The sequence below is a fragment of the Pongo pygmaeus genome, chromosome 13 (genome assembly GCF_028885625.2).
Source record: "Pongo pygmaeus isolate AG05252 chromosome 13, NHGRI_mPonPyg2-v2.0_pri, whole genome shotgun sequence".
Taxonomy (NCBI): domain Eukaryota; kingdom Metazoa; phylum Chordata; class Mammalia; order Primates; family Hominidae; genus Pongo; species Pongo pygmaeus.
In genome coordinates, this window is record NC_072386.2 from 114,002,830 (window position 1) to 114,020,040 (window position 17,211).

Consider the following 17,211-nt stretch of genomic DNA (forward strand, 5'->3'; position numbering starts at 1 on the left):
CCTAGCCTTGGCGTCTGAAGTGGGTGGAGCTGGCCGTAGAGGGCACTGTTGCTAGGCAACAGTCTGGCAAAGGGTATCAGGCGCCCTGAGAGGAAATGAAAAGGGGCCTTTCCTTGGGGTCTGGAGGGGAACAAGGTGGGGATGGAAAGAAGAAGGGCCTCCACCTCTTCTCCATGCTGCCAAGACCTATACCTCATCTTCACCCTCTCCATCCCCACTTCAACCTCTCACTTATTATTTTTTGAGATGGAGTTTCATTCTTGTTGCCCAGGCTGGAGTGCAGTGGTGCAATCTCCGCTCACTGCAACCTCCGCCTCCTAGGTTCAAGCAATTCTCCTGCCTCAGCCTCCCAAGTAGCTGAGATTACAGGCACCACGCCTGGCTAATTTTTTTGTATGTGGTAGAGACAGGGTTTCACCATGTTGGTCAGGCTGGTCTTGAACTCCTGACCTCAGGTGATCCACCCGCCTTGGCCTCCCAAAGTGCTGGGATTACAGGCGTGAGCCACTTTGCCCAGCCTCAACCCCTCACTTATTTACTCACCTCTACTCTCATTCATTAATTCATCATTACACTCACTCGTTAATTAGCTTGTTAATTTATTTACTTGCTGTCTGGTGAATCACGGCTTCACTACCTGCTGCGACTCTGTTACCCCATCTGTGAAATGGGAATAATGACTGTATAGATTTCATAGGGTTGTGTTTACACCGCCCATGGTGAGCACATTATAAATGTTTGTTCTTATGGTGATGAGTTATTCACAATACTTCCTAAGCACCAGTTCTGTGCCTAGTGTCATGCGGGGCTCTGCGGTGACGGAGGTAAATGAGCTCTCAGCTTAGTGGGAGAGACAGACAAGACCACAGGTGGAGCTGGCATGGGCCTTGCCCATCACCTCCAGATTTCCTCCGATTGTTTTGTGGGCACATAGGGGAGTGTTAAGGGCAGGGGCTGTGGAGCCCTGCACCATGGAATTGTAGACTGACCCTTTACTTACTAATGCTGCACTCTTGGGTGACAGATTTAACCCCTCTGACCTTGGTTTTCCGTCTGCAAACTGGGACCTGGCAGTAAACATCTTCCTGGATCTAGAGAAGATGCAATGAGATCATGCGTGACCCTTTCTGGGCACTGGGTCAGCTTGCAACAGCAATTATTGTTACTGGTGCACGGTGGGAACCGAGCCTCCCCGGGGTGCCGTGAAATCCCTGAGGGCTGGGACCCAGTTTCTCCTCCTTTTTCTCTCTTTGCTCCACCTTCCTGGGTCTGCCTACTGTTTTCCACCTCCAGCCGTATGCTCATGCCGTTCCCTCTTCCTGAAATAATCTTTCTCGTTATTTCTCCTAAAGCTCTAATATAGTTCTTGGAGGCTTCAGGCCCCAGCTGGGACGTCTCACAAAGTGAATCTGGGGTAGATTTTCAATAAACTCCTCACTTATCTCCCGCTGCAGCCAAGCCCCCAGGACCCTATCTCCTTGGAGGAGCCAAGTGGGGTGGCTGCAGCCTCTGCAAGCGAGCTGACTCCTTTGGGGGCATAATTCACCCTTTCTCGTAGCCTCTGTTCCCCGAGGCCAAGCCTACATGGTCCATCTCTGCAGATTTTCTGCCCACGAGTTCCCTGGAGCCCAGAGAACACTCCCAAGAGAGACAGTCCTTGTCACACCACTCACGATCTCCCAGGCTGCTTCTCCCCAGTGCTTAGCACATGGAGATGCATTCATTTTTTGTGAGCATGTTTATTGACTGTGTGGCTCCCTTGCCAGCCTGAACACTCCACAAGGTCAGGCTCTGCCTCTGGTTCCCCACTCAGTCCCCAGCACCCAGCCCAGACCTGGTGCATAGGAGATGCTTGCTACACAGCTGCTGTGTGGGTGGATGGACGGATGCATGAAGAATCCGTGGTGTGGAGCACATGGGGAAGTGGCCTTTGTTCTTCCTTATAGAACGGCAGAGGCTGGAAGACCAAGGATCAGAAATTCCAGAGGTGAGTTTCATCTCTGTGAGCCCAGACAAGTGGGATCCCCTTTTAGGGGGCTCAGTTTCCTCACCTGTGCATCTCTACATAATAGTGCCTACCTTGTGGAGATGACTGTGAGCACCCAATGATAGGAACTGTAGGAACTGGGACACCCAGAAGGGAATGATGGTCTGCCAGAGGTTGGGCCTGGATCAGTTGCACAGATTCATGCGCTACTCACTACCCCCCTGACACCCCTGCTGCCCTGGGCAAGACTTAGGAACTTGGTGACGAGCTAGTTCAGGTGACAGAGGGGCCTGGATACTCCTTATGGGTCTCCCTTTGGGAGATGAGCCTCTGATTGAGCCTAGATCCTATAGAAATACAGTGTGGGCCAGAGGCCAAGTCATGCATGCCTCTGAGCCTTGGCCACCTCGTCTATAAGATGCGAGATAATATAGGATAAGTGTGGTGGCTCATGCCTGTAATCCTAGCACTTTGGGAGGCCAAGGCAGGAGGATCGCTTGAGCCCAGGAGTTTGAGAACAGCCTGGGCCACATAGGGAGACTGTGTCTCGACAAAAAAATAATAAAACTGATGATGTGTGGTGGCACGTGCCTGTGGTCCCAGATACTTGGGAGGCTGAGGCGGGAGGGTCGCTTGAGCCTGGGAGTTAGAAGTTGCAGTGAGCTGTGATTGCACCACTGCACTCCAGCCTGGATGACAGAGCAAGACCCTGTCTCAAAATAAATACAATATAACACAACACAATAATAAAGCACTGAAATAAAATGAAATGGGTGATAATAAAACTCTATGGGGTTGTCCCGAGGAAGCAGAGGGACCTGGAAGTAGATCCCGTGGCTTGGTGCCCACAGCTATTAGGATTTTTCTGGTCAGTCATGGTAGATTTTGGTTCTTCCATAAAGAGGAACTCATTTAGGTGTTTTCTAGAAATACCTCTTTGTGAATTGAGATTCCGTGACTCTGACTTCCTGGCTGACCGGGTGAGTCTGGCTCAGTTCTCAGTGTGAGCCACACCCCAGTCTTCTACCTCCCACGCAGCCTCTCTTCGTTCTGTCTCAAATGGCCCTCTGCTTTCCACAGGAGGCCTGGGCTCAGTCTGGGACTAGGATCTGACCTTAGACTGGGGCGGAAACTAGGCTCCGTCTGTAAGCAGTATTGAGGTTCAGCCTGCCTGGGAATGACGAGTCTGCGGATGACCTGGGTTGGGTCTCATTCAATGCCAGGATTGCCTGTGACAAGTATTTCAGCCTGGGTTCCTGGAAACAGATTCTGGACTGCACGTGTGTTTCCTGGGGCATGTCCTTGGGAGATCCACCTGGAAGGAAGGAGTAAGGCTGACTGGGCAGGAGACTGACCATCCGTGAGGTTGCAACTGAGGTCCCTATGAGGACCCCTGGAGCTGATGATCCCCTAGAGTTTCCTAGTTGAGAAGGAGCCGTGCCTCTGCAGCCACACATGGGTCAGGCTCTGGCCATGGGCTGTCCCTGGCATGGGGTATAACCCAGTGAGGTAACAGCGGTCCCAGCAGCTTGGCCCTGAAGAAGGGCTCTGGAGCACAGAGTAGTCCCTACAACCCACCCCAAGGCTCAGACTCACACCAGTGTTTCAGTCAGATGCTGGATGTCCCCACAGGACAGGATCTTTGTTCCCAGCATCTAGCACAGGGCCTGGAGGGGCAGCACAAGCCTCAGCCTGCAAATGGAGGAAGAAGAGGAAGTGTGAAGTGGTGCCCTGTGCCGCGTTGTGTGGGCCAGCCGCTCAGCCTCCCCCAGAGGTTCAGAGAGCGCTAGCCACCTGCCTAAGGTCACACAGCTGCTCAGGGCAGAGCCAGGATTGGAACCCAGGACTGGCTGAGTCCAGAGCTTATGGTCTCTCAGCAACATCAGACTGTGAGCTTATTAGAAAGCAAGGGCCGGGGGAAAGGAAAGAGAGCCGCTCCTCCCAGTTCCCGGAGCAGGGCCCTGGAGCGGGGCCCATCAACTCTGGCTGCCTCTGGCCAGCCCGCCAGGACCCATGCCCAGGGGAGGGAGCGGCATCTTGCGGGTGGGCAGCCTTTCTTGGGTAATGAGGCCCAGCCGGCGGTTTGCAGGCCTTACCATGTGAATAATTCATTTGCAACCAAGTCTGGGAATTAGAAACCGTTACTGGATGATTTATTTAACAGGGGCTGCTGCTGGGGAGAGGGGAGGAGGATTTTGAACTATAAAAGGGAAGTGCATACCTTGTAGATAGATTCAGAGAGTCCCACAGACCTGGGTTTCTGTCCAGTTCTGCCTTCTACCAGCTGTGTGACCTTGAATAAGTGACTGGACCTCTCTGTGCCTCAGTTTTCTTTGTTGCAAAAAGGAGATAATAATAGAGTTGTTAAAAGGATTGAATGAGTTAGAATTTGGAGAGCACTTAGAATCATGCCTGGTTCATAGTAAGTGCTCAGTAAGTGTTTGTTGTATGAATACACGAGAGCTTATATAGAATAGGAGCTTAATTGAGCATGTACTTTGTGACAGGCCCAGTTCTTTTTTTTTTTTGAGACGGAGTCTCGCTCTGATGCCAAGGCTGGAGTGCAGTGGTGCAATCTCGGCTCACTGCAAACTCTGCCTCCAGAGTTCACGCTATTGCCTCAGCCTTCCGAGTAGCTGGGACTACAGGCACCCGCCACCACGCCTGGCTAATTTTTTGTATTTTTAGTAGAGACCGTGTTAGCCAGGATGATCTCGATCTCCTGACCTCGTGATCCGCCAGCCTCGGGCTCCTAAAGTGCTGGGATTACAGGCGTGAGCCACGGCGCCTGGCCGGCAGGCCCTGTTCTAAGAGCTTAACATGCGTTATCTCATAGCACTCATGTAAATTGGATATTATTATTATTGCATCTATATTAGAGATGAGAAAATAGCTCAAGCTGGAGCTCAGACAGCTAGTCCTGGCAAAGCAGGGATCTGAACCCAGCCAAGACTCCCTGACTCCAGGGCCCATGCAGTTAACCACATTCCCATATCACAGATCTGATGCACAGCCTAACACACACCTGGCTCTTATTTTAAGAAAAATGTCCCTTTCCCCGCAAAGCGTTGCCACTTTCATCATGACATTTGATTCTATTAACAAACCCGACAGGTGGTCAGGGAGCGTGTGGTCTCTCTCAGCTGAGGAAGCTGAGGCTCAGAGAAGGACGTGAATCGTTCAATGTCCCACAGCCCCAGATGAAAGCCAGTCCTCCCTGAGGCCTCCTAGCAATGATCACAATGTGTCTTATAACAGCTCAACCCCAGGCGTGTCTGCTCACGCCAAGACTGCACTCCTGGAAGGCAGAGGCTGTGTCTTGGTCTTGCTGGATTCACTAAAGGTCCTTATTAAATAGCAGAGGAAGGAAGGAAGAGAGGGAGAGAGGCAGGGAGGGAAGGAGGGAGCAAGGGAGGGAGGCAGGCAGGCTGATATAGCAGGTAAACTGTCTCTTTCCATCTTTATGCTGCTCCTGCCATAGCTCCCCACACCCCCCCAGTAAAACACACACTGGAACACATGCTCACACACTCCTGTCCAGGGTGAGGTCAGTGTGGCCCCTGAGCCAGGCTGCCTGGCACTTGGCTGTGAATCAACCCAGGCGCTTCTGAGGGGCCAGGTGTCCTTGGCCTCCCACAGGAGGTGGCACTTTGCCAGACCCTTGCAGAGGGTGGTGGGGTCTCCAGGCCTGTCCCTGGATGTGAGCATAGGGACGTGGCAGCTCTGCCCTGTCCACCGGCTGCTGGTGGGCCTCCCGGGCTGTGCGGTGCGCTGGGTACGCAGGTGTTTGGGCTTTTATGATCGCCTAGGGGTCTGTGTGTCTGTGGATGTGGGACTGGTGTGTTTGTAGATGTGTACTGAGGATATTTTTGAATCTTGCAGGTGTGTTGTGTATCTCTGCACATATTTGCATTTGTGTAGGGGGTGTGTTCTGTGAGGGTTCTGTATATGGGTATTTCGATTTCGAGTGTTGGGATAGGTGTGTGCGTGTGTGTGTGTGAATGTGAATATGTTTGTGTGTACTTGGGTGCTCTGGGGGGCATTGTGTGGATGTACACACACATCTATCCAGACTAGTGCATGTCTGTGTGAGCCAGTCTGTGTGTGTTTGTAGAATCTTGTATGTATACAGATATTTGCATATCTGAATTTGGAGAGCATTTCCGGCATGTGGGAAGTGTGTGTGTGTATGCGCTACGTGATGTGTGTGTGATGTAGGATGTCTGTGGGGGTGTATGTGTGATATGTGTGGTTTGTATGGTGTGGAGTGCTGTGTGTATGGTATGTATGTGGTGTGTGATGTGTAGAGGTTATGATATGTGTGTTTGTGCATGCTGTGATGTGTGTGGTGTGTGATGTGTGTGCTTATGCGATATATGTATGGTGTGTGATGTGTGGGGGTTGTGTGGTGTGTATATGTGGTGTGTGATGTGTGGGTATTGTGTGTGATGTATGTGTTGTGATGTATGTGTACACTGTGATGTGTGGGGGTTGTGATGTGTGCAGATGTGTAGTGTATGTTGTGTGTTAGGTGTGTGTGTATGGTGTGTGTGGTGTGATGTGTGTGGGTTGTATGTAGTGTGTTGGTGTGTGTGTTGGTGTGTGTATGAGGGTGTGTGGTATGTGTGTTGTGATGTGTGCAGGTGTGTGGTATATGACATGCCTGTGTGGGTGTGTTATGTGTGCGGGTGTATATTGTGTGTGATGTGTGTGGGTTGCATGTGTGTAGTATGTTATGTGTATGTTGGTGTGTGTGTGGTGTGATGTGTGTGGAGGGTGTGGTGTGTGGTGTGTGTGGTGTGTGTGGGTTGTATGTTGTGTATGTTGTGATGTGTATGTTGTGTATGTTATGTGTGTTGTGATGTATGTAATGTGTGTTGTGTATGATGTGTTGTGTGATATGTGTGGGAGTGTGTGTTGCATATTATGTATGTGTTGGTGTATGAGTGTGTGGTGTGTGTGGGTATGTGTATATGATGTGTGTGTTGTGTGATGTGTGTGCATGTTGTGTACAGGTGTATGGTGTGTGATGTCTGCAGGTGTGTGTTGTGTGTTACGTGTATGTTGGTGTGTGTGAAGTGTGGGGGTTGTATGTGTTGTGATGTATGTGGGTGTGAAATGTGTGTGTTATGTGCAGGTGTGTGTTATGTGTGTGGTGTGTGTGGTGTGTGATGTGTGGAGTTTGTATGTATGTAGTGTGGTGTCGTGTGGGTATGTGTGTAGTGTATGTTGTATGTGTTGGTGTGTGTATATGTGTGGGGGTTGTATGTGTGGGGGTTGTATGTGTGTGGTGTGATGTATGTGGGTGTGTAATGTGTGGGTGTGTGTTGTCATATGTGCAGGTGTGATGTGTGTGTGGTGTGTGATGTGTGGGGCTTGTATATGTGTAGTGTGTGTTATGTATGTGGGTGTGTGGTGTGTGATGCATGTCTGGGTGTCATATGTGCAGGTGTGTGTTGTGTGTGTGGTGTGTGAAGTGTGGGGCTTGTATATGTGTAGTGTGTGTTGTGATGTATGTGGGTGTGTGGTGTGTGATGCATGTGTGGGTGTGATATGTGCAGGTGTGTGTTATGTGTGTTGTGTGTGTGGCGTGTGTGACGTGTGGGGTTGTATGTGTGTAGTGTGTGTGTGTGTGTTGTGATGTATGTGGGTGGTGGTGTATGTGATGTGCAGGGGTTGCATGTGTGTGGTGTGTGGGTGCGTGTTGTGATATGTGCAGGTGTGTGTTATACATGTTGTGTGTTTGGTGTGTGATGTGTGGGGGTTGTATATGTGTAGTGTGTGTTGTGATGTATGCGGGTGTGTGGTGTGTGATGTGTGCGTGGGTGTATGTGACATGTGCAGGTGTGTGTGTTGTGTGTGGTGTGTGATGTGTTGAGGTTGTATATGTGTAGTGTGTGTTGTGATGTATGTGGGTGTGTGGTGTGTGATGCGTGCATGGGTGTGTGTGATATGTGCAGGTATGTGTGTTTGTGTTGTGTGTGTGGTGTGTGATGTGTGGGGTTGTATGCATGTAGTGTGTGCGCGTTGTGATGTATGTGTGTGATGTGTGGGGGTGTGGACAGGCATGACGTACAGAGAGGTCAACCATGAAGATCAGGAGTCTTTGTTCCAACTTTGGCATGTGACGTGGGTCAGCCCCTGCCCCTGTCAAGCCTCAGTTTCCCTGTCTGGGCAACGAGAGCCATGTTGTTCAAGGGGGCCTGCATTTCGGGGTGCTCAGCTGCACGGAGAAGGCAGCTTCCAGGGAGCTCTGCCATGTCACGGGCATGTCTCCTTGCAGGTTGTAAAATCCTTTTGGCAGGTTTTGGGCTTGGGCTTGCTCTTTCCATCAGATTTAATAGGAAAAGGGTTTCCTGTTTCGGTGTCTCCGTTTGTTATTCATTTCTTGTTTTCATAAAATGTTAAAAGACTGTGCCATTTGGACAAGTAGAGATGCCAGTCACTTTCCCTAAAATTGTCATTCTGCCACTCCCTGCTCTGCAGCTGGGGTGATCCTTCCCAAATGCCAAGCTGCCATGACACCGCTCTGTGGAGATTCTTCTCAGGATCCCCTCCTCTCTGGTGGTCGTGGACTCCCAGTGGCCCCCTCCTCTCCAGCTGCCTCCCTGCTCTCTGCACCGCAGCCACGCCGCCCTCTGTCCCCTTCCATCCGTGTCCCTGCCAGCCTCCCCTGCCTCCAGGCCTCTGCTCAGGGATGTTCCCTTGTCCTGGAATGCTGCTCCCCCGACTCCCATCTCTCCCCTCATTTCCTCTGGCTAACTCCTCTCCATCCTTCCCCCTCTGGATGCTCTGAGGAGGATCAAGTCTGACGGTGAGCTCCCCAAGGATGGGGAATCTGGTTCTCCCTAGTAATCTCAGCACCTACCATGTTGCCCAGCACACAGGAGGTATTTAATAAACACTTGGTGAGCGAATGAATGAATGAATGGATGGATGGATGGATGGATGGATGATGTCCTGTCTAGCTTTAGCTCCTGTGGCCAGAAGACCCGAACCCAGGGTGAGGACTCAGATGGCATCTCCATCAGAAGCAACTGCCTCCAGCTTCAAACTGTCCTGAGCCCTGACCCTGGGCTGACTGAGCCCTGATCCTGGACTCAGACTAAGCCCTGACTTCAGCCCCAGACTGAGTCCTGACCTGAGACATTTAGCTTTGACTCCAGACAGACTGAGTTTAACCCCTTCCTTGAAATCCTTGCTGGGGAGAGTTCTGGTCTGGGAGTGAGAGGTCTTAGTTTGAGTCTTAGCTCTGCCACAATTCTCTGGGTGACCCCAGAAGATCCTATTCCCCTGGACCTCAGCCTCACAGCAAAATAGGTGCATCTCCAGAAAGTACAGAACAGCATTGAAATATGGCAGCCATTCTGAGCGTGGTGGCTGGTTCCTCTAATCCCAACACTTCGGGAGGCCAAGGTAGGAAGATCACTTGAATCCAGGGGTTTGAGACTGACCTGGACAACATAGCAAGACCCCATCTCTACAAAAAAAATAACAAAATTAGCTGGGCATGGTGGCACACACCTGTAGTCCCACTTACCTGGGAGGCTGAGGCAGGAGGATCCCTTGAGCCTGGGAGGTTGAACTTGCAGTGAGCCAAGATCGTGCCACTGCACTCCAGCTTGGGTGGCAGCAGAGACCCTGTTTCTAAATAAAAGAAAAATAAATTTAAAAAAATGTGGCAGCCATTCATGCTCGGGCCCCACCCACGAAGCTGCTGTTAATCCCAACCCCAGAACATTCCTGCGGGGGAAAGGTGTCCCAGGATTCTGTGGGGGGTGGCTCACGGGAATCCCCCCTTACCTCGGTTTTTGTAGGAAGACTCAGGAAGGGGTTTGGAAGGGCTGCTTGTACTCTTTCAGCTCAAGAGTCCATTCCATCCCACCTGGGGTGCTGTGTCCATGCGACCTTGGGTGAGTCACTCCCCTTCTCCCGTAGGGGCAGGGGGCAGGAACAGGGTTAGAAGGGCACAGGTTGTCTGTACTTCTTGTCTGCAGTTCCTAAAGTCTGCCCCCGCCTGCTCTCACCTCAAAAAAGACCCCTCTCCACTGCCATCTCGGTGGCCAGAGGAGGAGGTGGCCCAGAGACAGTGAGGTCACTGGACTTGGGCGAGGCTCCGATAGGACCCCCAGGACCTACATCTGAACGGTGAGCTAGGTTCTATCCCCGTCCCAGAGCGGGTGGAGGCTAAGCTGGTCGGATAGGGGAGCCTGGGCCTATCCTGGAGCTCCCTCTAGTGTCTGAAAAGGGGCCTGCAGCCTAACCTTCAAACAGGGGAGGACTGGGTTTGTCCTGGCCACCCTCCCCAAGCCGTCTTGCCAGCCCCCAGTCTCTACCCTCACTCCTGGGGGTTCACCAAGCTGAGATCTTGGGGGAACACTAGGGCTATTTCCCTTGTTTCAACCCCAGCGGACACCAAATTCTATTGTTCCTGATGCCCAAATGCCCGATCCTGCTCTTTGTGACTCCACCCAATCCCGTCCTGATTCAGGCTTCGTGGCCTTTCCCTGGGGGATTTCAACGCATGCACTCCTTCAGTGCAGCTTTCACTCTTCCCAGAGGGAACTCTGCCACATGGAAACCTGGCCACGTCATTCCCCTTCTTTCACCTTTTCTATGGTTCTCCAGTGCCCTCAGGACACAATCCAAATCCTTAGCACCTTACAAAGACTGTGCCATCTGTCCTCTGCCGACCCACCAGCCTCACTTCTAATCATTGCCGTTTTGCATCCTGACCCCGGGTAATAATGACCTGTCTGCAGTTCCTGAAGGTACAATGCCCTCTCTCACACCTGACCTTGGACGGTCCTTGGTTTTCAGCCAGGTATGCCTTCTGCCTCTTCTCCACTTGGAAACTCCTGTTCTTATTCCACGGTGGTACCTCCCCTGGGGAATTGCCCTTTTGCAGCTGGCCTTCTCTTGGGCGTCCCACTGGGCTCTGAGCCAGCCCCTCTTTGCCTTGTCCTTGAGTCTGTTCCTCTAGACATGAGCTCCCCAGTGGTGAGGGCTGAGTGATTCTCATCTGTGTATTCATCACCTACCAAATGCCTGCCTTAGGATGGGTACAGATGTCTACACTGGTGACTAGAACAGGGCAGGATCAGTGCTGGGGGCCTTAAGGGAAGCCCAGGGGTCTGTGGGAGCCTAGAAGAGGCCCCGACCAAGCCTGGGGGTGGGGTGAGGAGCAGAGAAGTCTTCTCTGAGGAGATGATGCCAGAGCTGGAGTCTTAAAGGATCAGTGCGGTGTCAAGAGGCATTCAGTCAGGTGGGGGCGGGGCGGGCATTCCAGGGAGCAGACCCTGGCATCAAAGACTTGTCGGCAAAACCCGGCCACTGGCCCGGGGGTGTGTGTGCGTGTGTGTGTGTGTGTGTGTGTGTGAGAGAGAGAGAGAGAGAGATTTTAGTAGGGGCAGAGGGACAGACGCTGAATGGTAGAGATGTGGGCAGAGGAGCTGGGGGCTGAGAATATTGATCTGTGTTTGTGCCAGGGACTGAGTTATGAAGGGCTCTGGGCATGAGCCTCAGGAATTTAGACTTGGTCTTCGTGCAACTGGGGGTCACCAAGCAAGATACACCATTTGAGGTTTGAAAAAAATCCCTCTGGCAATTGGTGTAGAACCCAGGGGCCTCCTGGGCATTGTTTTGGGCATTTGTTGGGGGTGCTTTCAGTTATCACGATGACTGGGGGGCACTACTATGAGTTAGTGGATGGGGCCTGGGATGCCAAACACCCTGTGATGTTGGGAACAGTCCACATCATGAAGGGTTGGCCCACGTGCCATTTGACTTTTGCATTTCCCGCCAGGCACGCGTGCAGAGGGAAAACACCTGTCTGTAATTGTCCAAGATTAGAGCACGTGTCTGGCTTGCATAGAAACGGAGAGCATCTTTGCGTGGTTTTTAGCAAAGACTGGATTTGCCAGAACTATACCTTCCATGCACATTGTAGGAAGATTGTGCCTTATCTTGTTTGGAGCCTTACCCAGATTTGCCACCATTTTGAAAAGCTACATACTTCATGGCAGATCTTCTCATGGGATTTGAGCAGCCAATGGGACCTTCCCCACATTGGTCTGCATCTGTGGCTGTCACCTTCAGTGGAGTTCTGTGTAGGCGCACACTTCTCATTGCTTTATTGTGTCTGCTAGCATAGCGTACTCAACAGGAGTATTTACAATTTGAAATAATGGATCACCTTAAATTACCTTCGTTATGTTTTCTTTATTTTTTTTTTTGAGACGGAGTCTCACTCTGTCTCCCAGGCTGGAGTGCAGTGGCGCGATCTCAGCTCACTGCAACTTCCGCCTCCCGGGTTCAAGCCATTCTCCTGCTTCAGCCTCCTGAGGAGCTGGGATTATAGGTGCCCACCACCATGCCTGGATAATTTTTGTATTTTTAGTAGAGAGGGGGTTTTGCCATGTTGGCCAGGCTGGTCTCGAACTCCTGACCTCAGTGATCTGCCCAATTCAGCTCCCAAACTGCTGGGATTACAGGCATGAGACACTGCACCCGGCCCTTTATGTATTAATTTAACCAACACTCATTTAACTCTTGACACTGCCAGACACTTTTCTAAATGCTTGATGAGTAATTATTTAATCCTCAAGACAAGTCTATGCAGTAAGGTGCAGTTGCTATCTCTTTTTTACCAGGGAGCTAACTGAGGCACAGAGAGGTGACTTACCCAATGCTGGAGTCGGACAGACCCAACTCGCATCCTGCCAGGCACTGGTGCTGGGCCAGCCTCACCTATCTGTGCCTTGGCTTCCTCACCCATAGAATGGGGCCAATGCTGACCTTGCAGTGCTGCTGGGAAGTGGAGAAGCCAGGATTTGAATCAGCATCTGTGCACCTCACCACTGACCTATAGTGTCTGCCTCTGATGTTTCAGTTAGGGCATTGGGTTGGTTTTCTTTTGGAAGTTACAAGCATACATAAGTTGAGACAAGGTTAAATGCCACTGGTGGAGAGCTCGTGAGAGCTGGGCTAGGAGGGAGTGGAGGTCTGGTCACTGAAGCTGGGCATGGACACGCTTGCCCAGGGAGGAATGTGGAGTGAGGAGGGCAGGGGGCTGGGGACAGACCCAGATGGGTCCCAACATTCTGGGAGGAGGAGTGAGGAACGGTTAACAACGTAGACGGACGAGGGTAGCGGGGCTTGGGGAGGCCACAGGGACAGAGTTCCAAGAAGGAGGGCATGGGTGACAATGGAGAAGGCCTTAGACCCAGTGAGGTCAGGGCTGATGGTGGCCCCAGACTCAGCCACAGAGGGAGCAGGGGGACCTGGGCCGTGAGAGCTGAAGGGGCCTCAGCTGGAGCTGCAGTCACTCTCACCCCAATACCCAATGCAGGGAGAAGGAGGGGAAGAAACACCCCAACCTCCATCTCCTCTCTCCCTGGCATCTCTGGCCTGTGCCTCCCACTGGCCCATCTTTCCAGGAAGCAGATGGAAGGAAGCCAGCATGACACAGCCCACAGGTGCCAGCAGGGCAAGGGCAGCTCTGGGTGGGGAGTAGAGACAAACAGAACAACCAGTGAGACCCTAAGAAGGGAGACGTGGGACCCTGGGGGATGATCCAGAGCAGGACTCACCTGGAAGGGTCTGAAGGGGTCCCTTCTGGAGGGTCACTGTCCTCCCATGACGAGGCTCTGGCAGCAGCCACCCAGTCCTTGCAATGTTCTCAGGCAGATGCTGTGATGATCCCATTTACAGATGGGAGAACTAAGACGCAGAAAAGGAACAGACCAATAAAAGCTCACCTAAGGACAGAGAGCAGGAACCGGATTCAAACCCAGGTCTGCCTGATGCCAAAGCTGGGACTCCCAACCACTGAGCTTTGCTGTTGCATCTGCCCATCAGCTTGAGAGTTGGTGGGGATCCCAGCCCAGGACAGCGTCCCCTCAGCCAGGGAGGTGGCAGCAAGTCATACTCAGGCTAGTGGAGGGGCAGTTAGTAACCTGCAGTCGGAGGACCAGTGGAAAGGCTGGAGTCGGGCAGACCCAACTCGAATCCTGCCAGGCACCGGTTCTGGGCCGTTCACCTCTCTGTGCCTCGGTTTCCTCATCCATAGAATGGGGCCAATGCTGACTTTGCAGTGCTGCTTGGGGGCGGGTAAACTGAGGTTATGTTGATTCCCTTCCCAGGTGGGGAGGACGGGAAGTGGGGGGACCATCTCAGAGGAGCTGGCCCACTCTTACTGCCTTCTCCAGATCTGGACCAGGGAGCGGTCAAGATGGTGTGCCCTTGTCTGACCTCCATCCTGCCTGCTGTCCAGCGACTCCCTGTCTTCCTCCCGGTCACGTAGGACTCCTGTACCCGGTGCTGTCGGGGGAGCCCCCGTCCATACCCTCCAGACCTCGCAAGACACTTCCAGGTCTGGCCACAAGGTGGAGCATGGTGGCTACAGGACAGTGCTGGGGGCCGGGCTGCAGAGGAGACTAGACTTGCGCCGGTGACCTCCCCACTCTGTGAAAGTGTGGGAGTTTGTGTCTGTGCATCCAGAGAACCAGAGGGCTGTAGTTGACTTGCCGTGCTCCCCCCAGCCCGCCATTGGGATTGCCTGGGTCTCTGGGGGATCACTGAGAAGCTGGATAAAGAGAGCTGGCACTGTCGCCTCGGCTCACTAACACCTCACCGTTTTACAGGTGAGGAGACAGGCCCAGAGAAGGAAGTCACGTGCTGAGGTCACCGACTAATCAGTGGCTGAGCTGGGCTCGAACCCAGATCTCTTGAGCTGTGAGGCCTCTGCTTTTCCTGTGGCATGGAGAGGGGCTTCTCCCACCTGGGGAGGGGGATCCTGTTGTATTGGAGAGGCAGGGGATTAAAGATGGACTGAGAGAGGTTAGGGTCCCAGAAACCAAGGGGCAATCCCTGCCCTGGAGAGAACAGGCCTCAAGGGCAGGGATGGGGCAGGGGCAGTGGATAAGGGGTCTACCCAGGGCTTCTTGGGTTCCCTCCTTTGGTCCCTGGGGACCCAGGCCTGTGGCACTTGCCCCGGGCTAGAGGGTCGGCCAGGCCCTGTGTGGTGTCCACTGCTCCCTCCTCTGCACTGCGGGGGACCCTTGCCCATCCCTCTAGCTCGTCTGGACCTCCCTCAATGGCTCCTGCTGTCTTTCCAGGCTGTGTCCTCCCGTGTCAGGGACACATCCCAGAGCCCAGGGCCTGCGTGGGCTGTATCCACGGTTACTGAATAGGGACAAACAGGCATGTATTGGCAGGGGCCGGTGGCTCATTTCAGGAAAGTCCCTTCAGCAAGAGGATTCTCTCCCCACTGGGACTGACGGCAGTAGAAGAAAGGAATGTTGTTTTACGTTGTAGTGTCTCTGAGATGACCTGGCTTCCTGAACCAGGTCCCCCTGAAGAGCTCCTCCTGTCCACCCCAACAAGAGGCCAGCTGGAGAGCAAGCAAACATCGAGTGCAGCAGGAGACTATAAGGTTAGACAACAAGAAGGACTTCCTGGCAGGGGAGAGCAATGCTTGCTTGGTTAGAGCTGCCGTTCAGTAGAATGGGCTGCTTTGGATTGCAGTGAGGTCGCTGGAGTTGCAAACAGCAGAGCCAGAGATCAAGGTCAAGTGGAAGAAAGCTGGGAAAGGTTCAGTTTGGCTGGTGAAGGGTGGAGAGGGTGGAGGGAGGCAGGGGCCACCGTGGTGCAGGGCTGAGGTGCCCTGCAGGGAGCTGATCCTGAGGCCGATGGTGGGAGGAGCTGTGTGTGGCAGGGTGGGATGGGGTGGGGACAGCAGGAGACACTGAGAAGGTGGCATGGCCAGGAGCTGGAGGCTGACTGAGTGTGGGGAGGGGGAGGGGGGAGGGGGGGAGTGGGAAGGGGGGAATGGGGGGAGTGGGGAGTGAGGAATGGGGGGGAGTGGGGAGGGGGGAGTAGGGAGGGGGGAGTGGGGAGGGGGGAGTGGGGAGGGGGGAGTAGGGAGGGGGGAGTGCGGAGGGGGGAGTGGGGAGGCGGCATTGGGCTGCAGGATGGGAGGTGCCTCGGCTCCAGTGAGAGCACTGGGGAGCAGCAGGTGGGGGGACGAGCTGGATGGGAGGGGCTGCAGCTTCCCAGCAGAGACAGGGTCTGGGAGGTGACTGGACTGGTGAAGGCGTGGGCTTGGGAGAGAGGCCCGGGCTGGAGAGGTGGGGAGGGGGGATCCAGGAGAGGGGATAACTAAGGACTTGGGAGTAGCTGGTGTCACCTGGTGAGAAGAGAGTCCTGAACAGCCCCTCAGAACAGAAATTTCTCCAAGGAGGCTGACCCGAGAGGTGGGAGGAGAGTGGGGCAGGGGGTCAGGAGGGAGAAACCGGTGGGTGCCAAGACCAGGTCGGCCCCACAGGCTGGGGGGCTTGAAGACTTGGGGCTGATGTCTAGGGACGTCCACGAGGTGGAGCAGCCCAGGAGGCCTGGGTGGGGGGAGGCTGCGGCGGCGGCGGGGAGGGGAGGGAGGGGCTGGGCCTCTGTCCACAGCATTAGTGCTGGTTGGAGGGACGAGGGGGGTGCGGAGCCAGCCAGGCCGCCCTCCCGTTCCCACAGCAGCCGAGCAGAGCGGGCTGCCATGGCGCGGGCCAGGCCTGGGACCCCGGACCCCCAGGCCCTGGCCTCTGTCCTGCTGCTGCTGCCACTGCTCTGGGCCCCTGCCCTTTCCCTCCTGGCTGGTGAGTTGGGGCCCATGTCTGGGGGGGCCTGGGAGAGGGTCTGTCCTCCAAGGCAGACACCTCAAGCCTTGGCTGCTGGGGCGGCGAGTGGGCTGGTCCGCGTGGGTGCAGGCCTGAGCTGTGGGGTGCACAGGAGTGCGCGGCTGTGGGCCCCCAGACTCTGTGGGGCTCCACGACGGTGAGTGTGTTCTGAGACTTGGGGGGCTGTTTCATGTTGAGGGGGGTTGTAAGTTTCAGGGTTGGGGGATCAGGGGCTGGGCGTGATTTGAGGGAGCTGATGCGGGTGACGTATGGGGTGCGTGTTTTGGGAGGTGCTGTGTTGCATCCTGTAAAGGGCTGGGGGTTGGGGCTGGGGGACTTCTGGGTTTCTAGGGGCTGAGTTTGGGGAGTTGCAGGTGGCATGAGCCTCACCCCAGAGCCTGTTCTGAGTTGCATGCTGGGTTGTGGGGCACAGGTCGTGGGTGTGTTAGAGTTGGGAGGTGGATGAGCTGTCTGGGGTGAGCTGTGAGTTGTGTCTGAGGATTTGGGTGTGTGAGCTATGTCCCAGCACACGCTGTGGGGTGTAGGTTGTCCAGGGTT

At 53.9% G+C, this 17,211-nt stretch overlaps 1 protein-coding gene across 4 annotated transcripts in view; it reads left to right on the plus strand.

Annotated features, from left to right (window-relative positions):
• The first annotated feature begins 1,873 nt into the window (after window positions 1–1,873).
• The window catches only part of CRB2 (crumbs cell polarity complex component 2), a 38,359-nt gene continuing 23,021 nt past the window's right edge, over window positions 1,874–17,211 (plus strand). Inside the window, exon 1 of one of the 4 annotated variants that reach the window (XM_063650294.1) lies at window positions 1,874–1,987. In XM_063650294.1, the coding sequence (XP_063506364.1) occupies window positions 1,879–1,987 (109 nt within the window). In that variant the 5' untranslated portion in view covers window positions 1,874–1,878. Of the gene's footprint in view, window positions 1,988–15,335; window positions 15,423–16,136; window positions 16,243–16,463; window positions 16,633–17,211 lie in introns of those variants that run through there. The other 3 variants (XM_063650296.1, XM_063650295.1, XM_054501514.2) reach the window with 3 other exon arrangements.